This window comes from Symsagittifera roscoffensis, chromosome 7 (assembly GCF_963678635.1).
Source record: "Symsagittifera roscoffensis chromosome 7, txSymRosc1.1, whole genome shotgun sequence".
In the NCBI taxonomy this organism is placed as follows: Eukaryota; Metazoa; Xenacoelomorpha; order Acoela; family Convolutidae; genus Symsagittifera; species Symsagittifera roscoffensis.
In genome coordinates this window covers 12973750-12997943 of record NC_087068.1, presented here as the reverse complement: position 1 = coordinate 12997943, position 24194 = coordinate 12973750, and the positions used below count along the sequence as shown (strand labels likewise).

Here is a 24194-nt window from a genome sequence, read left to right as displayed (position 1 = left end):
AACGAAGAGATTTCAATACTCCATATAAACGCATAGTCCCACGGTCAAACTGCACTGGTGGAGATATACCATTGCAATTGAATTGAACTTAAGCAGCGACAGAATTCTAGCCAACGACCTAGTTTCTTCATTGATAAATTCACCTTCATATTTGCACAACTAGCTCGGTAAAATAGCTGGTTTCCAAATAATTTGCCGCAACCCTAAAGTGGTTCCCTTCTGAGCTCATCAAAATGTAAGTTTACAACAATTCGTTTCGATTAAGGATGCTAAAATAGGGGCGGATTTAGGGGAGGGTAGCTGAAATGATTATTTTGCATCAGATCCGCCTCTGATGCAAAATAAGCAACTTTTTTGGAGCTGATGATTTAACACACTGCAGAAAAACTACATGTAAGAGATACGCAATGCATTTTTTTAGTGGGTATTGACAAGAGCGCTAATTGACGGTGTATCAACTAGCATAAAGCTCGACTAGTATAAAAGTTCTAAAATTGAAAATCGTATCGACTAGCATGGAAATCGAAACACAAAGGGTCTTTTTTGTTATACGGCCTAAAAACCATTCATTTTGCTTAAGTGAAAGTTTGATTATAAAGCTCGAATCCGATTGGTTGAAGAAGTTATAATCGAAAACAGAAAGTTATCTCAGTGTTTTCAATACAAACAAGTCTAATTGACAAGTTAAATAATTTGGGTCGATGGGTATTCACAAGTACAAAATGATAAACCAGTCCTATTTGCAACAAAATAATAAATCAATCGCGTTAGTACCAAAAGTTTTCAACTGGCCAAAGACTACTCAGCCGACTATTTTAAACTCGTGGTTTAAGGTCGCCGGTGGGCGCTCTATGCGCGCGTCGCCGCTTTGCGGCGATAACCGGCTCTAAATTTCGTATAGGGTCCTACCCTCTGTTGACAAGCTGGCAACACGTTGGCGCGACTGCGGCGGTGACTATTTTGATGTTTAGTTTTCATCTGCTTTACCAGTAGAAAACTAATGTAATAAATCGTTGGCTCACAATTCGACTAATCAGAAATCGAGTTAAATAATTTTGGTACAAATGGGACCGGTTTTTCATTTTGGTACAAATGAACCTTGGTACGAACTGAATTTCACCATTTGGGCCGCACAACAGAAAAGACTCAAAACAAATATCAAACATTGTCAAAATTATAATTTTCTTGCACAAAAACATTTATAAGTTCTAGTTTTATTTAAGTTCCATTTCACAATTTGCGTGGCACTCAGTGTTCGGTTCAAACCATTGGATGTGGGGTATGTGACTGAATTTCATGATACATGTTTTTGTCAAACCGGACCTAACATTATCCAAAATGATACATGTTTTTTTGTTTTCAAACCAGACCTAACACTAGCCAAAATGATGCATGTTCTTTTCAAACCGGACCTAACACTAGCCAAAATGATACATACTTTTTTCAAACCGGACCTAACACTATCCAAAATGATACATGTTTTTTTTGTTTCCAAACGGGATCTAACACTTACCAAAATTATACATGTTTTTTTAAACTGGACCTAACACAAGCCAAAATGATACACTTTTTTCAAACCGGACCTAACACTATCTAAAATTCCTGAATTGCACCGTATCCGTTGCAATTTTTAATTGCTGCAAAATATTGGTTACGGCGGCTCGATAGTGCGATTCTTTTTTAGTAAAAAGTTACTAATCATTGCCATGTAATCAACACCAAACATAATCGAACTTCATTCTGACATTTTACCGATATCACCAAATTTTCAGAAAAAAAACAAACATTGTCTTCATAAAATAATATTTAGCTTACTATGTGATACCCTAGAAACCATTAAAAATGCAAGTCATGGTTAGATACCAATTCTGTTAACCCCTACCAAATGTACGAAATCAAAACTCCAACCGACCGTAAAACCTATCATACTTCTTGCTATCTTCGATTTTAAATTGGTTTTTTGACAAAATTTATGAAATCCTTTATAAATCTATGGATTATAATATACAATCGTTTACAGCAACAAAAATAGAAAAACACGAAATTCACTCTATAGCCCATTCTTGGTTATAACCCAGTGAGTAGCTGGTTGCTCTGCAAATAGCTCAGAGAAACTCAACTTTATTCATAAAAGTTTTTTTAAAAGTTTTTTTAAACTGTGCTGTTTCTATGCGTAGTAGGATAAGAAGAAAGCTTAGAGCGTTGATGAAGTAAATTATAATCGTTCACAGTTATTTCATAAAATAAAAAAATAAACCAAAAAAACGTAAAGAAAAAACATTTTAGATAAAACAAACAATTCCAAAAAAATCATGTTTTTGCAGATTTTTTTTGCATATTTTATTGGCAAGGAAGCGCGATACGAGGCTTCAACAACTTTTTTTTCCAGACAAAAAAAAATAATCCTTTTTACGAAAAAAATGAAAACTTCTGATTAATTCGCCTACTCGCTCGAATGTGAGCTTAGAGCAAGTTGTTTCGAACTGTTTTTTGGAATCTTGAGAATATATTGTTGATTTTTGAAAAAATCGTTTGAACTTCGACTGCAAGTGTTTTACTTAACATATCGTTTGACCTATTCCGATAATTATTAGTGATACCTGATTTTTTGTGGGGAAAAAAACACATGAAACATACCCGAAGGCATAGATTTTCCCCTTAATTAGTGGTTTAAAAAAGTACAGCCGACAGTAGCAAGTAGCACAGAAAGTTTCTACTCTTCAAACAAACTTAAACAACAATTTTGTTGTTTATGCGTGGTGGTATGAGAACAACTAGATAAAAGCTTGGACGCTCATTCAAACAGGCAGAATTGATAACAGTCATCTCCGAAAAAAGAAATAATAATAAAAATAGACAAAAAAGTTCTAAAGAATCGATTATCATATTTTACATCAAGCCAATTACCTCGTTATATGGTCGCCGGAGGACGTGTGGTGATAACCGTCTCCATTTTTGTGAAGAGCCCTATCCTCTCTTGACAAGGTTGCAGCTTAATTGGCCCACTGTGGCTGTCTCTTTGATGAGACAATTTTGATTAGACAATTTGAACAATTCACAATTAGTTTAACTTTTTATAGGCTCAAATATTGAATCAAAGACCGATTTGAATAACTTTGATAAAACGCGACCATTTTTGAACAAACGGACGTTTGTACTAACGGAACTGGATCTACTTAACAATCTCCCCCCCCCCCCTATGATACCTACTTAAGAATCTCCCCCCTTTCTTGAAAGGGGTGGAGATTGTTAAGTAGATCCACGGAACTTTACCGTTTTTGCTCGATCCTACTATTACATACTGCGTGGCAAAAAAGAAACTTTTTATTTAAGTTAATGCAATTTTTAAATTTTTTGTCTTCAAAGAGGAAAAAAGAGTATAATAAAAGTGTTCCTGGCCATAGCTTAAACAAGACTGCTCGTATCAGGGCGAAGCCCTGAATGTTCCGACTGCTTTTTAAGGTTTATGGAGCAGCAGTAATAACATAAAAAATTAAATGAAATAAAATAAAATTAAAATTTTTTTTCCAAAAGTTGAAATTTTTTATGAAAATCATCCCCCCACACGCCATATAAAGTACAACAAGACTGCTCGTATCAGGGCGAAGCCCTGAATGTTCCGACTGCTTTTGAAGGTTTATGGAGCAGCAGTAATAACACAAAAACCATATATGAAATAAAATAAAATGAAATTTTTTTTTCTAAAATTTGAAATTTTTTATGAAAATCATCCCCCCACACGCCATATAACGTACAAAAAGATAGTTTTCGTTCCTTGTAACAATTAAATTATGGCAAATAAGCTTCGTTCAACCAATTTGGAACGATTTATATGACGGATTAACTCTCCGCTTACGCGTTAATAGCGCGAAATATATCGCGCGTTAATTGTCCCAAAATTGGTCAAAATGGCAATCTTTAAACTCTCATAACTTTACTAAAAATGATCACAGGTAAATTATCTTTTCAAATTTAAGTTCAAGACAACAATGGCTTTCGAATGATAAAAAAAAATTCCGTCGAAAATGGCTAGTTAAAAAGTCGAAATTTTTCTGAAGAAAAAAAAACCCACCCCGAGCACAAATATTCCGTTACTTTCGTATCGAAAGTCGGAACAATTACACAAAATAATTCAGTTGCATTATTTAGAGATAAATGCAAAATTGCACTTCGCACACATCAGAGTTAAAGCTGGTTAAAGCTGGAGTTAAAGCTGGTTAAAAAGGTCGTCAAAATTTTCGATTTTTTTTTGAAAATCCGCCCCCCCCTCGAGAAAATCCTAGATCCGCCCCTGGTTGAAACCAAGTTTTCGAATGTTTTCACAACTCATTTTTGTACTCATTTTATACTTGTGACTTGTGAGTTTCTATCATACGTGATTTTTTTCTCGTCTAGTAACGCCTTAAAAAGAAGGCTTGCCTATCACAAAAGTATTTTATCGCTGATAGTGAACGATTTAAAAATTTCTTCTAAGGCGGTTTTTTGGATAGATCGAACTATATCTTATCAAAATATATGTTACTCTAAAACGAGATCCAAAATTCCTGAAATTTACCAAATCTGGTGCAACTTATAATTGCTGCAAGTTGTTGGTTATGGTTGCTCGATAGTGCGAATCGCTTTTAAGTAAAATGTTACTATAATCTTGCAATTTTATCAACTTTAAACATAAACAAATTTCGTTCTGACATTTTAACAGTTTCGCCATTTTATTCATGCTAAATTTTCAGAAAAGTAAACAACGAAATTTGACTTCAGAAAACCATAATTAGCTTACTTTGTGATACACTAGAAACCATTTAAAAAACCCTTCATGGTTAGGTACCAATTATGTTAACCCCTGCCGAAGAAACGAAATCATTGGCCATGAATTTTACTTTAATAAAGCCATGAATTTTACTGAAAAACATTTGCTTTCAGCAAAAAAAAAACAGCTTCAAAAGCTACAAATAAAACAGCTTCAAAACAGCTACAAAAAGTGAGAAGCTGTTTGCTCTGCAAATAGCTTTAAAAAATCCGACCACATTCATAAGATCTTTGTGAAAACATTTTTTTTCAAAACTGTGCCGTTTCTATGCGAAGGATTTGAAAAAAAAAAGCCTAGAGCGTTGATGAAATAAATTATAATCGTTCACATTTGTCTTCATGAAATAAATAAAAACACAAAAACAGTGAAAAAAAAAGTGTTTTCAGATAAAACGAACAATTCAACAACTTCTATATTTTTGCAGTTTTCTCTTTGATTTTTTTGCAAATTTTATTGCGAAGGAAGGGCTATTCGAGGTTTCAGGAATTTGTTTTCACGACAAAAAAGTAAGATTTTTGGAAAAAATCAAAACCTTTCCCATTAATAAGCTTACTAGCTCGAACATGAGCTTAAAGCAGTTTTTTAAACCGTTTCTTGCAACCTTGAGAAAAGTTATTTTAATTTTTAAAAATGTCGTTCGAACCACGACTGCAAGTTTTTCACTATAACATATAGTTTGACCTATCCTGATGATTATTAGTGATTCTTGATTTTTTGTATGAAAAAAAAGTAAAACATGATTCATACACGAAGGAATATATATTTCCTAAATTCAGTGGTTTCCACAAGTAGCACGTAACAAGCAGTAACAAGTAGCACTGAAAGCTCCTACCCTCCAAATAAAGCTTAAAAAGCAATTCTGTCGTTTATGCTTGGTTGTATGAGAGAAACTAGACAAAATCTTGGATACTCATTAAGTTAAGCAGAATCGACTAGTATTTTCCGAAAATTTTCTTTTTATTTGCAGTTTTTTTTTAATTTTCTCAGAGGTCAGAACAACTCTCGATAAGCTTACTAAGTAAAAAAAATCGCTGAAAAATATTGTGAAATTCATCGGAAAATCAGTTCACAGAAAATGGGCGTAGATTTGCTTTTTTGCTCTTAATAACCTTTCTCCATAAATGGAAAAAAATGTTATACTTCGGTCTAACTCAGAAAGTCTGTTTTACCAGTCCGCTTGTCGAACAAAAAAAACCATGGGTAATCACAAAAGTGAAGCTGCTTTTCGCAAAAGCTAGCGAGGAAACTAAAAAACAACAACTTTAAGAAGTGAAATAAGAAACAAAAGGTTAAAAAAGCCTTGAAAATCAAACCGTTTGCTGTGGCGGATTCGATGACCAACTCTTTCGACCGACTTGACCCAATCTAGCTACGTTTCGACCAACTTTTTTAAGGGTAAAAGGTGTTCGACAGTATTCAATCCAAGTGAGCTATGTTTCGACCGACTGGACTGAAAATAAAATGTGTTCGACCCAAGCGAGTTATGTTTCGACCGACTCGACTACAGAAAATTTTGTTCGACTGTATTCGACCCAAGCGTGACACATTTCGACTGACTCGATCAGTATAGTGTAAGCAATTCAAAAAAATGATAAATTTTTTTTTTACCATCAACTAGTTTATTAAGTTGAATATTTTTGTATCTGACATGGTCAAAATGTATTTTTTGATCAGATTTTCTAATTTGGATGTCGAAAAAAATCTGAAATTTTTATTCGGTCCATCAAAATTTCCTAATTAGATTTTTTAAGCAAAACATTGTTTCTCAGACTTTTGTCTAAGATCATCTGTGGACCATTTTTTAAGTTTGACTATGTTTCGAAACTGTGTTCGACCATGTTTCGACCAAAATTTGTGTTCGATTATGTTTCGACCACGCACTGTTATTGACTTTTTGTTCGACTATGTTTCGACCACACTTTGTGTTCGACAATATTTCGACCATATTTTGTTCGACCATGAATCGAAATAGCGTTTGACTATAATTTGACCATGTTTTGGCCAATATTTCGAAGTTTTGTTCGTCCGAAAGGGCAGGGCAGTTTTCGACCGAGTATTTTGGATCAAACAGCATCCGTGTGTTCGATCGAATTCGGTCGAAACATAAGTCGAACACCTCAACCCGGGTTATCACTAAATGAATGTCAAAGCACATGCTATTTAAAAGCTGTAAAGGTGGTGTAAATATTGGTGCCTCCAAAAGTGGCACCAATATTTTCGAGCTAGGTTGGGAAAAAAAGAATAGTCGCACTCGCATTATTACACAGCGCTCGATGAAGCTCGCAGTGTAAATACTTTGTATTGACAGACTTACATTGCTAAATCTGTAAAAACGTGAAAAAGTGCCATCGTTCTTTTCAGATTTATTTTTTGATCATCTTTGTCTAGAAAACGAACGAGCGTTTAGAATGTTTCAATGTTTATAGCTGAAAATTCATGCAAAAAGAAAAATAAACAAGGTAATCACTCCTGTCCAAAAATTTTGTCAGCCAATCAAAATTCGGTCAAAAATTTGTAAGAAATAGCGATAAAAATAGTCATGTAAGACAGTTAGTTTAATAAAAGGAGTTGAGTGTTTTCGCGCATTCTTTCTGTCACGGAGAATTGCAAATTACGTAGTTTGAATTACGTCATTGCTTTATTCAGCGCGTTAGTTGTTAAAAAAGCGTCTTAAAACTATGAAAGAATTTGACTAGATTTTAGTAAACAGATAACGTCAATTGTTTAGTCACAGAATATATTCGATCAACGCATACAAAAACAAAAGCAACTACAACACATACTGAGGTTATTATTCGCGCCGTGACACAAGCATGGACTCGCATAACGAGAAAAGTGGTGGACCCCCTGTTGACCAGTTCAATTCTGTAACAGGGTACCCCCCGCAAGCACCAGGCTATTACTCCCAACAACAACAGCACCAAGGAGGAGACTACCAACAACCACCGCCATACCCCTCACATCGTAAGTTAAGAAAGTCGCAAAAGTTGATTAAAAAGTAGTTTAATTAGAATCTAGGTTAGATTTAATAATTATTGTACGAGCCGCCGCTTAACTTTTTTTAAAAGATTAAATCAGGGACTGCTCGTGCCAAGAAAAAGCCATGGATGTTTCTTTTTGGCAACGTTTGTTTTGGGCGACAGAAAAAATGATTAAGAATTTTTATCCTACAGCAGTAGTAAAAATACTAAACGACGTTGAGTGCTTCCATAACGCACATTACGAGGCCATTTTGTTCACTGGAAACCAGAGACAAGTCTTTGAAATTGGTGCGTGGTAAACAAAACGACAAGATATTACGACGACATGACACTAAGACAACATGTAAATTGAACTCTCTGAATTTGAGATTTCTATTTCTGAAACACAATTGGAGACTTCGTATGTTGCGTCGTCTTAAAGTCTCATCAAAAGCGGTTGTCGTCTTAACAGCTTTCGAAAGGGTGGCGTGTCACGGAGCCGAATACCCGGATAGCCGAAAAATAAATTCGTTCCCGGATAGCCGAAAAATAAACTCGTTCCCGGATAGCCCAAAAATAAGTCCATATTTTCTCCCCCTTAAATCAATTTGCGGAGGAAACTGTACGGTTCATCCGATCTAGGATTTGCTCGAGGGGATGGCGTGACAAATGTTTTTTAAAAAGCAGGCCAAAAATGCCGTTTTTAAGACTTTGAAAAAATTTCACCAAAAACTGCCCCTTTAAACTTAGTATATATTGAAAAATTTTAGGGTTTGTCGGCCGAGAGGGAGGGACCCTTTGGTTGGTGAGTGGGTCGAATCCCTGTAGTAGTCGGACTTTTGTTGTTATTTAATTCAATGAGAGTAAAAGAATTAGCCAATCAAATCTCTTAAAATTGTTCGGAATTTTGTTAGGTATCAAGCTGCAAAATTTTGAAGACTTTTTTTGTCCAATCAAAATGCGTCTCAATTTAGTGAAGAGTTTTCTAATTTAATTTAATTAAAACTGGGAAGTTTAGTTTTTTCGGCTATCCGGGAATGCGGCTCCGTGGGTACGCACAGTCTTAATTACCGGACGCCTTTGAACCTGTGCCGAATTGTATTTGGATTCCACTGTAGATCCGCGCAAAAATACTTCGTAACGTGAAATTTCTTGGCACAATAACTGTGTCACAGATTCCTCAATGAGCGATTACATCAAGTTTTTTTCTGGATTCCGCAAATATAAGCAGGTTTCGCAAACAGTAAGCGGATTCCACATATTGTGAGCAAATTCCGCAAGTTGTAAGCTGATTCCGCAAATAGTAAGCGCGAAAACCGGAAATTAAAGTGGATGAAACTGTTCTGAATTCTGCTAATTTGCAAATTCGGCAGCTTTAGAGCGATAGTTTTTTTTAGCTGTTTGCTCGTGAAATCCAAAAAAAGCTAAAACAACCGTGTCGCCTAAACCGCGTTCAATTCACAAACTACACAATTTGGGCTCGTAATGCACTGCTTAAACCGATCGGATAATATATGTAGAAATTTATTGTTCCGACTTTCGATGATAAAATTTGTTCTAAATGCGCAAAACGAGGCCATTTTGGTAAAGCGTGTTGCTCAGTAAACGTTAATTATCTGGGAGACTAGCAATGAAGAAGATCAAGATGAAAGCGAATCAGAGAGTCGAGGAACTTAACTCGACCCAGTCGCGTTTGCTGACTTTACAGCAAAAAATGGTTGGGAGAAGTATCACGTCGATAATTTTTCAGTAATGTTAATATCAGAAGCATTCGAAATCAAGCAGGCAAGAAGATGAAGAGGATTTAAATGGACACATCATTAAACTGAAGACAAAAACAGAAGACTTATTTGACATCGCTAACTCCAGGAGTCCAATGTCGTTCCTAAACGAAAAAACCGCTCGGCGGTTACAAAAAATTGACCACTCCGTAATACTGAAACAAATTCCACCGGAAGACACGGCTCGGAACTTAGCATGTTACAATGGCGAAACTATTGTCCCAAAGCGAAGGCTGATAGTTACGATTGAATCAGGAGGATGGAAAATAAAAGCTGCTCCATTCATCATTATAGATAACCAAAAAGCAAACATCATAGGCAGAAACAACCTCCCACATATTGGAAAAAGATTAAAACAGGAAAAACCAAAACAAGGGAACGTACTGAATATACGTGAAAAAGAACAATCAAACCCAGAAATCAAACAATGGGTAAAAGATAACTATCCACAATTATGCATTCGTGTGGGAAAGTCAAAAAAGTACGTAATGCGGACTCAATTCAATAAAGAATTTGTTCCGGTACAACAGAAAGTACGCCGTGTCCCGGTGCACCTACAAGAACGAGTAGAAAAAGACCTCAACAAGCTCATGGATCAAAAACACATTATAAAACTGGATAAATGTTCCGATCGACAATTCATTAGTCCAATCGTGATTACAGTAAAAAAAGACCAGACGGTGAAATTGGTGTTGGACTCAAAGAAGATAAATAAATTTATTCATAAGAATAAATACCAAATGCATAACATCGATCTACTATTAGACAACATAGCACAGGTAGCTCAATCAAACAACAGTCAACAAACTCTATTCTCAACACTGGACTTGCGTTACACGTATTCACAAATCCCGTTAGACAAATCAACTCGGGAACAATGCAACTTCAGTTTAATCGGTGGCAACGCTACAGGAACCTACCAATTCAAAACTGGATTTTACGGCCTCACGGATATACCGGCCGAATTTCAAAAGGCCATCGATCTCACACTTACAAATTGCTCAAACACCTACGCATATTTAGACGACATTGATTGTGACCAAGGGGTCAATCGATATACACAAACAAAAACTACAAACGATTCTGGAAAAGTTAGATGGTGAAATTCTCGCCATATCATTGGACAAATTTAAGTTTGCGTGTAAACAAGTTGAGTGGCTAGGGTACACTTTTAATAGCGAGGGCACTACACCTTTTATAAGAAAAACAGAGGCAATAGAGAAGCTATCCCCTCCAAAAACATTCAAACAACTTAAAAATTTTATGGGGTCTACACCACCTCACCAGGTATATCCCAAACTTAGCATAAACAGCAGCAGCATTGAGGCCACTATTGAAAAACACCCTGAAAAATAAACCAATTAACTGGAAACCGCAACACAATACATCATTTGAGAACATTAAAAGATTGTTCACTGGAAACCAGAGACAAGTCTTTGAAATTGGTGCGTGGTAAACAAAACGACAAGATATTACGACGACATGACACTAAGACAACATGTAAATTGAACTCTCTGAATTTGAGATTTCTATTTCTGAAACACAATTGGAGACTTCGTATGTTGCGTCATCTTAAAGTCTCATCAAAAGCGGTTGTCGTCTTAACAGCTTTCGAAAGGGTGGCGTGTCACGGAGCCGAATACCCGGATAGCCGAAAAATAAAATCGTTCCCGGATAGCCCAAAAATAAGTCCATATTTTCTCCTCCTTAAATCAATTTGCGGAGGAAACTGTACGGTTCATCCGATCTAGGATTTGCTCGAGGGGATGGTGTGACAAATGTTTTTTAAAAAGCAGGCCAAAAATGCCGTTTTTAAGACTTTGAAAAAATTTCACCAAAAACTGCGTTTTTCAGTGCGTGCTCCCCTTTAAACTTAGTATATATTGAAAAATTTTAGGGTTTGTCGGCCGAGAGGGAGGGACCCTTTGGTTGGTGAGTGGGTCGAATCCCTGTAGTAGTCGGACTTTTGTTGTTATTTAATTCAATGAGAGTAAAAGAATTAGCCAATCAAATCTCTTAAAATTGTTCGGAATTTTGTTAGGTATCAAGCTGCAAAATTTTGAAGACTTTTTTTGTCCAATCAAAATGCGTCTCAATTTAGTGAAGAGTTTTCTAATTTAATTTAATTAAAACTGGGAAGTTTAGTTTTTTCGGCTATCCGGGAATGCGGCTCCGTGGGTACGCACAGTCTTAATTACCGGACGCCTTTGAACCTGTGCCGAATTGTATTTGGATTCCACTGTAGATCCGCGCAAAAATACTTCGTAAATTGAAATTTCTTGGCACAATAACTGTGTCACAGATTCCTCAACGAGCGACTATATCAAGTTTTTTTCTGGATTCCGCAAATATAAGCAGGTTCCGCAAACAGTAAGCGGATTCCACATATTGTGAGCAAATTCCGCAAGTTGTAAGCTGATTCCGCAAATAGTAAGCGCGAAAACCGGAAATTAAAGTGGACGAAACTGTTCTGAATTCTGCTAATTTGCAAATTCGGCAGCTTTAGAGCGATAGTTTTTTTTAGCTGTTTGCTCGTGAAATCCAAAAAAAAGCTAAAACAGCCGTGTCGCCTAAACCGCGTTCAATTCACAAACTACACAATTTGGGCTCGTAATGCACTGCTTAAACCGATCGGATAATATATGTAGAAATTTATTGTTCCGACTTTCGATACAAAAGTAACGGAATATTTGTGCTCGGGGTGGGTTTTTTTTTTCTTCAGACAAATTTCGACTTTTTAACTAGCCATTTTTGACGGAATTTTTTTTATCATTCGAAAGCCATTGTTGTCCTGAACTTAAATTTGAAAAGATATTTCATCTGTGATCATTTTTCATAAAGTTACGGGGGTTTAAAGGTTGCAATTTTGACCAATTTGGGACAATTAACGCGCGATATAATTCGCGCTATTAGCGCGTAAGCGCAGATTTAATCCGTCTTATAAATCGTTCCAAATTGGTTGAATGAAGCTTATTTGCCATAAATGGTTTGTTACTAGGAGCGAAACCTATCCTTTTGTACTTTATATGGCGTGTGGGGGGATGATTTTCATAAAAAATTTCAAATTTTGGAAAAAAAAATTTTCGTTGTATTTTATTTCATTTAATTTTTTAAGTTATTACTGCTGCTCCATAAACCTTAAAAGGCAGTCGGAACATTCAGGGCTTCGCCCTGATACGAACAGTCTTGTTTTATTTGTCAATAAGTGAATCTCCCGCAGCTTTTCTAAACAGTATTTTACTGAAAACATATATTTTTCGGTGGCTTTTAAATTCGTAAATTAAATTTACTTTTGTTTCTCAAAGAAACAATGGGAAATAAATTAACTATAAATAACAAACAAGACTGCTCGTATCAGGGCGAAGCCCTGAATGTTCCGACTGCCTTTTAAGGTTTATGGAGCAGTAATAACATAAAAAAATTCAATGAAATGAAACAAAATGAAAATTTTTTTTCTTCTAAAATTTGAATTTTTTTATGAAAATCATCCCCCCACACGCCACATAAAGTACAAAAGGATAGAATTTGCTCCTTGTAACAAACCATTTATGTAACAAACCAGCTTGTAACAAACCAGCTTCTTTTAACCAATTTGGAACGATTTCTAAGACGGATTAACTCTCCGCTTACGCGTTAATAGCGCGAATTATATCGCGCGTTAATTGTCCCAAATTGGCCAAAATGGCAATCTTTAAACCCCCGTAACTTTACGAAAAATGATCACAGGTGAAATATCTTTTCAAATTTGAGCTCAGGACAACAATACCTTTCTAATGATATAAAAAAATTCCGTCAAAAATGGCTAGTTAAAAAGTCGAAATTTGTCTGAAGAAAACAAAAAAACCCACCCCGAGCACAAATATTCCGTTACTTTCGTATCGAAAGTCGAAACAATTATACTGCGCAGTTTAAATTGATTGTTCCGACTTCCGATGAAAGTGAAGATTGCATATTTTAGGAGTGTTTGTTTCAATTCAGATTACTTTTACGAAAAAACGTTCTACCACTTCATGATAAATTTTTAAAACTTCAGTTTCCCAGGTGGTCGTGCTTGCACTAGCCGAACTGCGGTAAAAACGTCTCGTTTAATTAGTTATGGTTTCAATTCGCAAATTCGTTATGCGAGGTAAAAGAATTCAGCGCTCATAACCGGTCCAAATTGAATTGAGGCAAAATCGCCCATATTAATTCCGTATAAGACTCAGATACCACTTAATATTTGATATTGGCAACTCAAAATGTATAGTTTATCAAAATTTTTTAACAAAGACGAAGTTGTACTTCGTTCGCATACACAAGCAAAAATAGGACCGATAACGCTACTGGGAAAAACTGAATGAGTAAAACTTGAGTCTACAAAATTTCTCAAGTGAGTGCATAATTGCTAAGTGACGCAAGCCAATTATGACGCATTAACAGCATCAGTCGATTTGAAAAAAAAAGAAATTTACCAAATAACATGCCTCAATTTATAGAGAACATGCCTCAATTTATAGAGCGGACGCATTTGAACTAGTATGCGAAAAAACTCATTAAAACATCCGACCCTGCTCAGGTTCGAACCCTCTTATTTTGTTGCGGGTCTCTCCTTCCCTACTTCTACGCTACAGATCCATGATACCTTGAACGCTAAAGATCTATTTGTAATTAATAGTCTGTGTTAATATCCTTAGCATTGGCTGTACTTAATAGCTGGTTATTGATCAAAAAGACCACTTTCAAAATGAACACTTTTTGTCGCAACATTATTTGCGTCGCAACAATATATGCGACTTAGATTGGATAAAGAAGAGAGTTCATACTATCACACAAGCTTTGCTTGTGTAATTAGATAAAACTATTCGGGACCAGTTAACATTCAGGGTTTTGTCCTGATATACGAGCAGTCTTATTACTACAATTAAATTCTAGCTTTATTTTTGATTATTATAGTTTCCGGTCATTTCCTTGTTATTCTTATAGACATTCTATAAGCGCTTTCATCAAGTTAGTAGACATCTGATGAAAAAGCCTTCAAAATAGATAGTGATCTAAATTTTTAACACAGAGGCGGAGCTGAGCTTCGCATTACTTGCGATACAAATACGAATGTTATAAAAATCAAGGGAAAAAATTCAAAAAATTGTTTTTATCAAGAAAAATTGCAACGAAAGCCCAAAATTTCCGGAACAAAATTGCCTGCACCATGGGAATGAAGCTCTACAAAGAGCTCTGTGAATGCTATACAGAAGCGAAGTTTTCAAAAAAAGTCTTTTCCGCGGAACTAAGCATACAAAAATAAGCAGACAGACAAATCTAAATCAGCCAAAATTTTCTATTTGCGCGAAAAACAAGTATTAACTGGAATCGAACTCCCGGGAACTAAGATGACAAAAACAAATAGACGAACGCTATTCCGAAAAAGCGCAAAAGTTTTAGTGTGCAAAAAAAGGACCGGACGAATTCGAACCGCAGATCTTTGCATCTCCAGCAAATATTTCACCTCTACGCCAGATACGCCGGATCGTTGATTGGATTTGAATGATAATTACCAAGCGGTAACAAAGCCGAAAAAACCTGAGCTGAAACCCTTTATGCCTGAAAGAAAATCAGAAAAATTCTAAATTTTTCCCGTCAGAGTAAACACGCGCCTAAAAACTTTTTCCGACGTAACGATGCAATAAGAGGCCGGAAAAAGTTGAGCGGACAAACAGGACAAAAATGAAAAAAAAATGAAATTTTAACAAATCGAGCTGCTGAAATTACAGCCAGAGTGAAAAGCAAATTTTGATTTTGCCGGATTTTCCCAATGCTAAAAACAACTGCAGTTAAAATTGTTTGCAGCTAAAATAAACATTTACTAGATGTGACAACTAGGCCGACAAAACAAATAATAGGCCGAAACTTTTTTGAACTGGAACAATTCCCGTTTGAAAAAAAAAACGGGTCCTGGTCAGATTCAACCAAGGACTTTTGCCGTCCCAGGCGTAATCGTTACCACCAGGCTAAACGTGCAAGAGACACTTTAAATTTTGAAATCATTATGAACCAAGGTTCCACCAGTTCAATGAGTCCTGTGGACAAAGTTGTTTACGGGAAAAAAGTCTAGTACCCAATTGGAATACCCTTGCCATCGCAAGGGTAAGGAAATACGATGACGTGATTTTCATAGTAATGTCCCCAATCGTTTTTGTTGTATTTCAATACCTATCTCAATTGTCAGTCGATGTTTAAACTGCAACGTCCAAAATTGTGAAAACATTTTTGCGATTCACATGTTAGAACGTATCTGACCTTCAGAAAAAAATAGGAAACTTGTTAAGGGATTTCTGAAAATTTTCAATTTTGCACAACGTCGGGTCACTGCAAGAATTTAGTATCGGAATATTTTATACAGGGTTTTAAATTGCTCGATTGGACATGCATGTTGGTATTTATAGCTTCTGGATTGTCAATACTTTAATTTACTTTCCAAAAATTCAACACTTAGTTATCATTACCCGCAACACAGTACCCGCAGCAAAAGTAAACGACCGTTATCATTAACTAAAAATATAAAGCTTTCGTTTTAGCGGGCGGCGATGGTCATCAGCAGTACCCGGGCCAGCAGCCTCAGGGGTACGCTTACACGTACCAGCCATCAGGGGTAGCACAACCCCCTCCCCCACCCCAACCAACCCAGTACCCGCAGCAAAACTACGGCAACAACTTTCAAGGTGAGCAGACAGGCTTGCTATCAAATATAAGAGCAACACAACGGGTTTTCAAATTATAACTCCTCCGCATGTTATAAACAAATTATGACACCAAAAGGTACATGTTGTACTTTGATGTCTAATTCAGCGTTAAAATGCGACACAGTTAAATTTACGTCAAAGAGGCCATTTTCAATTCTCGTCCCTTGTTGCTCCAGCAACTTATGGACCCCGAAAACAAATTACTAACTTTCTGATAGGGATATACAGTGCTGATTTAAATTATACTGACAAAACGAATAGTATTTGAAACTTAGAACGCATTTTTCTCAAATTTGGTTGACTTAAGACAACAATTGATGAAGACATTACTTGCTTAGATATTTAGCAATTTATTTTGCGAAATTGACGTCCAAAACTTAGCCCCCAAAATGACCGTTTTCGGCTTTTTTAGTCAATCAAAAATTACACCAAACCTATTGGTTCAATTGCTGACTAAAAGTATATCAAAATGAGCCTCTTATGAAGCCCAACAAAATTTGAGAAATAAATAATCGTCTCAGCTGCGCTATATAAGTGACTGACTTTGAAATATTTTTGCCAGTAATTGAACCATCAGTTTGGAAGTATTTTTTGATTGACTAAAAAAACCGATAATGGTCGTTTTTGGCGTTTAATTTTGAACCCGAATTTCGCAAAATCAATTGCACTAAGTTAATACTTCAGAAATTTTAAGCAAGTTTTGTCTTCATCACTTTTTGTTTAAAGTCACACTAATTTCAGAAAAACGCGTTTTAAATTTCAAGTTCATTCGTTTTCTCCGGATAATTTAAATCATCTCTATAGTCTTGTCACGAAATTGAAGGCATCAATGCGGAAGGGAACTTCAAAGCTGTTCCAAACAGCACAATCTAAACTTTCTTATCAAAACAGCTAGGATGAATTCGGAGACATATTACACAGGTGAAGCTGCACATCGCAAACACAAAAACACCAAATAGTAAAATGAGTTAAAAAGAGTAAGAAAATACAAAAAAGTTTATTCAAATTAGTGTCGTTTTTTGCGGTTGTGTGATAAAAAGATCTGAACGAAAAAAAATAGAATTTAGGCATATTCGACAGTTATAGTAATACAGGCTCATTGGAAAAAAGTTTTTTTTAGAGAAATTAAATAAATAACGACAAAAATCGTAAAAATTTTTGCAGAAATTTTTAGAGTATATGAAGTTTTGATTCCTAAATTGGCATTGAAAAACTCCAAAAACTAACTTTACTCGAGCAAAAATATTTTTCACGGCTTAAATTGAGCCTAAATAAGCTATTGTAGGCCCGTTTTTTTTTTTACAAGTTACGTAAGTAACAACTTATATTATTCCAAAGCACAAGCCAAAAATCGGCTAAATGAGCTTTAAAAAGCCAGAAAATTCCTCTAATATGCCTTGAAAGTGAAAATACGAATAAGAAAAGAAAATTTCGGCGATGCGGAATGCGAACCTAAGAACCTCAGATTAATCGTGACTTGCCTGAAAATTGCAGTTTAACCGGCGTGTACCATAACTACCAGCAGAAATGAAGGCGCTTTAAATAGGCGTATATCGCTCATGTTACTAAGAATTGCCTATTTACATCAAGCAAAGAATCGTATTTCGGTTTTCGAACTGATAAAAATGATTATTTGAAATCATTTCTACTCTGTTGCTTTTCTGTTTCAGGAAACCAAGGACCCCCTCCTCAGCAACAGGGAGGATATCCCCCACAACCACCTGTGGTTGTGCCTGTGATTCAGCCTCAACTGGGTAATAAACAGCTCTTATCAACTCTTACCCGTTTCTCCATAACCCTCAAATATTTATTCGTAATGATTTCCTCCCAAATCAAAAGTCATTCAATTTTGATAAAAAATGGTATAAAGACCGTATAATAATTGCGAACGTATTTTGCCATCATAAAAACGTACAAAAATCACTCATCACTACATGAAATTGACTAGTAAGTCTGGTTCTAGGAAACGCTAAAACAATTTCTTTACACAGAGGTGAAGCGGAGCTTCGCAACTCCTGCGATGAGAAAAAAATATTTCTGAAAAAAAAAGAAGTTAAAAAATTTACTAAGAATTTCTGAAAATAAGTTGAAAAAATTACTTGAAAAATGACTTGAACAGTTGAAAAATATACGGCTACAAAGACTTCTTGGTTGTATAAAAGAAGTTTACAAACAGCCTAAAAATGAATTGAAAATCAATAAGCAAGCGTCAACAAATTTTTGGTCGAAACTTGTTTGAGACGAAAACAAAACTGTAGTCAGAAAAAACTTCATTAAGTTTTTAAAAATTTTACGACCCATCCAATCTGAAATAATTAATTGTATGCCCATATACTTGCCCTCACAATAATAAAAGTTGACTGAGCCGATGCAGCATAAACTGAAACTATTTAAATATTTAACAGAAAACGAACTGACAGAAACTAGGACATTTTTTTTTTGAAAAATCAATTACAACCTGAGACAGTCCTACCTAATTGCTACTAAAACTATAGTAGTTGTATTTGTATTTTCAAGAAGTTGAGCATGACAGAGTATGAATGAGTCCAGATATGAAATGAGTCCTGTGAGCTAAGTTGTTCACGGGGAAAAAATCTGGTACCCGATTGCAAAACCCTCGCTTATCGCAAGGGTATAGACATAACTTGTGAAAAAAATGAGATTGGGAAAACAAACAATCCAAAAATAATACAAGGATAGCCAAGTGCTGTGCAATAAGCATAGTAGGTTCCAATTACGTTATTTTTATAAGAAAGAATAAAGTTGCAGAAAAAAATGTATAATTTTTCCAACCTTTGAAAACGAAGAGGAACTTTGTAATCGGGCGTGCTTTAGTTTTTTGTTTGCCGCGCTAAATCAGGTACCGCATATAGTCATTGGAATTTTTTGGAACAATTTTTTGCCCGTTTTGTACGTTTGTATTACGGCAAAATATATTTTCATTTATTTTTCTGTCATTATACCAATTTTTATCAAAATTGAACAACTTTTGAATTGAGAGGAAATTATAACGAATAAACATCTGAGGGTTGTGGAGAAACGGGCAAGAACAAAAAGTCGTTTCGAAAACAATCAAAAGATTTCAAAAAACCAATGTCGAGAAAAAATAAATCACAATTTACGAGTTTGGCCTAATTTCGAGCGAATAAAGTGAGTGAGCATTTGTTTTGTTTTTCAAACAATATCAGTTACCAAAAATGGGTCGAGTGATGTATCACATCAAAACTTTTTCAGTCGCGATTCGAAAGACATGAAAAATTTTCAAAAATTTTCCCTGTGTCGAGAAAACGCGTTCCTGAAAGGGTCGGAACGATAGCCAATCATATCAAAAAGCACAAAAACATTTTTAAAAAACTTCAGAAAATTTAAAAGTTTAGTGCGGATAATTTTAGCAAAAGGTCTTTTTAGGCTTCCAGAAGAGCTCTGAAAATTAATTTAGCCGAAAAAAAAAATTTTACGGGAGAAACCGCCCTCATCTCTACATGCGCCCCAATCTGGATTTCAGGGAACGAAATACTACTTACGCTCAGAACTTGGGGAAAAATACTCTAAACACACTAGTAGTTAAAAATGCTTTGAAAACCATTGATAGGGCATTAAGTTTCCCAAGTTTTTGGTGTTTTAGGTTGATGTTTTATCTTTTAAAGAACAAAACAAAAAAAGTTTTTTGGGCTTTTATTTTGTATTCAGAAATAAAAACAATCCGAAAAAATCCTTCGCGAAATAATATACCATTTAAGGCCATTTATGTTTGCCATTAAACGAAGAAACTCACAATTAGAGAAGGACAAAATGGATTGGAATATTTTGTAAAAATTTTACAATACATGAAGCCACAAAATTCCAGGCTTGATCGCATAGTGTTTTTTATTAATCGCTCGAAAAACTGGCTTAAAATTATTCATTTTAAAACTAAAAATTTAATTAGGACCGAACGAATTTGACGATCAGGGTAATCTTATTTTCTACTAATTAAAGGCTTAAATTTGATTCTGATTGAACTGGCGTTTTACTACAGCTCCATGCATCGAAGAAAATAACAATTTTACTTTTTCGGTAACTTAAGGTGACAATTTTACTTTTTCGGTAAGAGTTCAGTAGTCAGCAGAGTAATGATTTTTAAAAATCATTTTCTGGAAAAATTCACTTCATCTAAAAAAAACTACTCCTAGTTGACTTCTCGTTATTTGACAAATTCCTGTCTTAAGTTGAAGTTAGTGTTTAGGCCACAAGAGTTCGGTAATCAGGTGTCCCCACTGTAGTGCACAAGTGTCCACTACTACAGAGTACAGTGTGGGAAGCGGCACCTGGCTGGCATGTCTGGCCATATTCGGAATCGGATTCCTCTTCACCGTCATACTCGTCATTGGATGCTTGTGAGTCATCGTTAACACAGATGTTTTTAGGATCGACCAAGTTTATTATCCAAGCTCTCCAAAAACCTTGAAAAGACCCTAATTTGTCAAAATTTACTACGCAGCAGGCAATATTTTGAAAACATGCTAAAAACAAAAACGACAATTCGGGGTCTTTTTGAAAAACTTTGATAAAAAATTGCTGTTCCCAGGTTTTATATGGTTGGCTGCCCATAACGTAGCAAAAAATAACCAAAAGGGGAACAAAATATAACGAATAGGGAATTTCCTTAACCTAGCCCTAAATCCACTCATGACTAAGATCATTTAAGGGCTGCCAGTCATTTCCGCCCCAAAAAGCAATCAGTTCCGGAAATAACTGCGTTTGAGCGGAAATGACTGGTGTCTTGGGGCTGAATTGTTTGGGGCGCAAATAACTGGTCACGAATTTTAAGATTCTGAAGATATGACTGTTTCAGCTTGTTCTTCGTGTGTTGGGTTCCGTGCGTGGTGGACGAGTGCAAAGACGTCACCCACTCGTGTCCCAACTGCAAAAAAGTCATCGCCAGAAAAGGACCCAGCTACTGCAGGTGAAGAGAAAGAAGGGCCAAAAGAGAGCATCAAATATCTATTCACAATAAGGAAGCAGAGAGATGAACTTAATTAATTCTTGAAACTGTACAGACAGATGGCACCATTCTATGAGTTCCTTACCCTACCCAATATCAAAGTGATACTTCTTGAGTTTAAATGATTAAGAGAAAAAAATTGATGCAGCATATTTTATTCATGTTCACTATGTTTTTCTGGGAACAGTTCTATGGGAGACGCGCAGTGTACAGGCAAAAATATCAGAAATGACCAAAATTTTGCTACAGAACGTTTCATTTTGGTCAAATCAAAAGAAGGAAGTTAGATTGTTAGACAAACTAACTCGATTGGCGGAAGTTATTTTGTGATTAATAATTCAAATAAAAATAACATTAAAAAAATTACGCAGCATTATCCAATAGTCATCTACTCTGTCAAAAAAACTACTGTTCACACCCTTGACCATCAACGAGCTTAGTGTAAATAATTTGCTCTAACAAAAAATATGCACCTTCAAACCTTTCGTTGTTCGAGATCTAGTCATCATAATCAGTACCACCACAAAAGTTGAAGGCGAACCTTAACAAGAATGCTTGTAACAAGGCGGAGCACTGAATGTTTCAACTGCCCTTTAAAGTGTACGATTCAGGTTTCGCGGAAAAATGAGGTATAAAAAACCGTTAAAAATTGGTTAAAGTTTGAAATTGGTCGGAAATAAAAGACACTAACACGAATATCCCATCCTTTCGAATGGAACAAAAGTGACAGAGCGACCCCAGTACAAACCACAAACAACGCACGCTCGAATACGCTTCTTTTGTATCTGTATCACTCAAAGGGTTCATTACGTTATCTATCAAGGTCAAATAGCAGGAAAAAAATATCTTTCAGTTACGAAACAAAAGCGGAAACACCTGAATGGTGCATAAAAGATGCTGAAATTTGGCTGATTCTTTACAACTACATGATAACTTAACATGACTGACTCTTTTAAATAATCTCATCATAACCTATCAAGTTTCGAACTAGCAATCTCCTGATTGTTACAGGAGAATAAGCAGCCAATGATTACCACAACTCCACAGCAACTTTAAAACAAAAAAAATAGGTTTAAAATTGTCAAAAGATTATCGGAACCAATTTTATTGCTAAGTCATTCCAGTTAATTAGTCAAGAATTAGAAAAAATCAAGCAATACAATAATACTAACAAGGATAAACGGTTGCTGTGCAAAGAGTAAAAACTGTTCTGACTGTTTTAAAAAACTATGAGTTAGGCATAAGACATTTGTCTTCAAAAATGAATGGCAACCAATAATTGAAAAAAGTAATAAAAAATAAGTTTCTGTAATTTTTAGCACAATGTCTGTTTGTTTTGGAAAACACGAAGGAAGCAATGAAAAAAACTTCTCAAACTAGTTTTTTTTCTTGTAAAATCAAGTTTTTTAGCCTAAAAGCCTAAATAAAAATTTATTTGTCATATAATTTATTTGCGTGCTCTCAGTTGATTTTTGAGCAAGTAAATGGGTCGACCTTTACATGCTCAAAATTGAACTGAAACTCCAAAATTTTGAACCAATTTTTCTCGCCATTGGGAATTTTTTCAATTTTTAAAGTCAATATATCACTCTATCCATTCCAATGATTATTTATGGCACCTCAGTCTGCGAGAAAAAGCACTGATACACGCCAGAATACAAAACTCCTTCACAGTTTCAATAGCCGGAATAATTAATTGCTATCAAACCAATTTTATCCACTAGTTTGAGTTCAATAAATGATGTTTAACCTAGATTTACTAAAGCATTCTAAGGGCTGCTAAGTTTTTTCAAATCTTCATCTTCTTATGCAGCTTCACAACGAACAAATTGTTTTTAATTACCACTCAACCATTTGTTCCGACCATTAAAAATGATGAGTATTTTTGTATTTGGGTGTTTGGTTTTTTATGAAAGTTGTCGGAAAATTCTGTGCTACTTGCACAGAAACAAGCTATCCTTGTAATTTGCACACTCCTTCTGAAAACCACTAACTATTTCAATTAGAAAGGATGAAAATCATCACATATAGTCAATATGACTACTTCTCAAATACTTTCGGAAAATCATTTCAACGGGATATAGTTAACGCCCCCTCCCCTTTAAGCGTTTCAAGGGATGCTTTTTTGTTTTTAGCTAAGACTTTCAGCCAATCATCATCAAGCATTTTCTACGCAGCGTTAAGCAGTTTTAAATTGAATGATGGGGAAGACCTCAACTTAGTTCTATTTAGGTGAAACTTCAAGCTGATCCTTTCGAATTGATCTACAATTTGTTAAGCTATTGTCATGTAAATGCATAAAGTACAAACAATACGAAACTAGAGGGCGTAGAATAAGAATCTAGCTTTCATGATTCTAGCACAGTTCAACTCGCATCTGCAGATGCTTTCGCCACGTGTTCCTGTAAATTGTGTGCCTTCATATAATGACCTTTCAATTTGCTTTTCTCTTTGAAAGACGAACTGCAACTAGAGCATTTGAAAACAGGCGGATTATCGCTGTGTTTAACCGCTAGATGGCGCAGTATGTTTCCTTTCAGATTTGACTTATAAGCACATAAAGTGCACATAAAAAATTTGTCTCCGTTCACAAAACATTCTGCAAAATGGTCATTCTGTTCAAAAAGGCTTCTGTCTGAAATCTTTTTAGCGTTTGATGGTGCATTCAAAGTTGTTGGCTGACTTAAACGCTTCGATTGTGATGGAAAATGCTTTGCCGGCGAAACTATAGGTCGTTTTCTGGCTTCATTTTTTAATGAAGTAGTATTGATTTCCAGAGTCTGCAAAGGATGATCTCGGGTATTGTGCCATTCTGGCACTTCTATCACTGTCATGATTCCAGAGAGATTATCACTTAATGTACTTTCATTTGAAAGAAAAGGTTTCAGTTCGAATTTGCAGATGTTTTCAGGGGCACAAATTAGAGGCTGCAATAGTTGTTCAGGT

At 35.5% G+C, this 24194-nt stretch overlaps 1 protein-coding gene across 1 annotated transcript; it reads left to right on the top strand.

The window, feature by feature from the left end:
* On the top strand, positions 1 to 21415 carry LOC134851207 (cell death-inducing p53-target protein 1 homolog). Its single transcript, XM_063867186.1, has 6 exons — positions 1 to 235; positions 7536 to 7771; positions 16100 to 16243; positions 17935 to 18018; positions 20490 to 20640; positions 21099 to 21415. Exons 2-6 carry the CDS (start codon positions 7621 to 7623, stop codon positions 21211 to 21213), a joined length of 645 nt encoding a protein of 214 aa, XP_063723256.1. The 5' UTR covers positions 1 to 235; positions 7536 to 7620; the 3' UTR covers positions 21214 to 21415.
* Positions 21416 to 24194: the final 2779 nt, after the last annotated feature.

What these genes read in the sequence shown, in the direction of transcription:
- LOC134851207 (XM_063867186.1), top strand. Translation starts at nt 7,621, where the DNA reads ATGGACTCGCATAACGAGAAAAGTGGTGGACCCCCTGTTGACCAGTTC. An exon ending in ACCGCCATACCCCTCACATC is followed by an intron (nt 7,772 to 16,099) that starts GTAAGTTAAGAA and finishes CTTTCGTTTTAG; the next exon opens with CGGGCGGCGATGGTCATCAG. An exon ending in TGTGATTCAGCCTCAACTGG is followed by an intron (nt 18,019 to 20,489) that starts GTAATAAACAGC and finishes GTTAGTGTTTAG; the next exon opens with GCCACAAGAGTTCGGTAATC.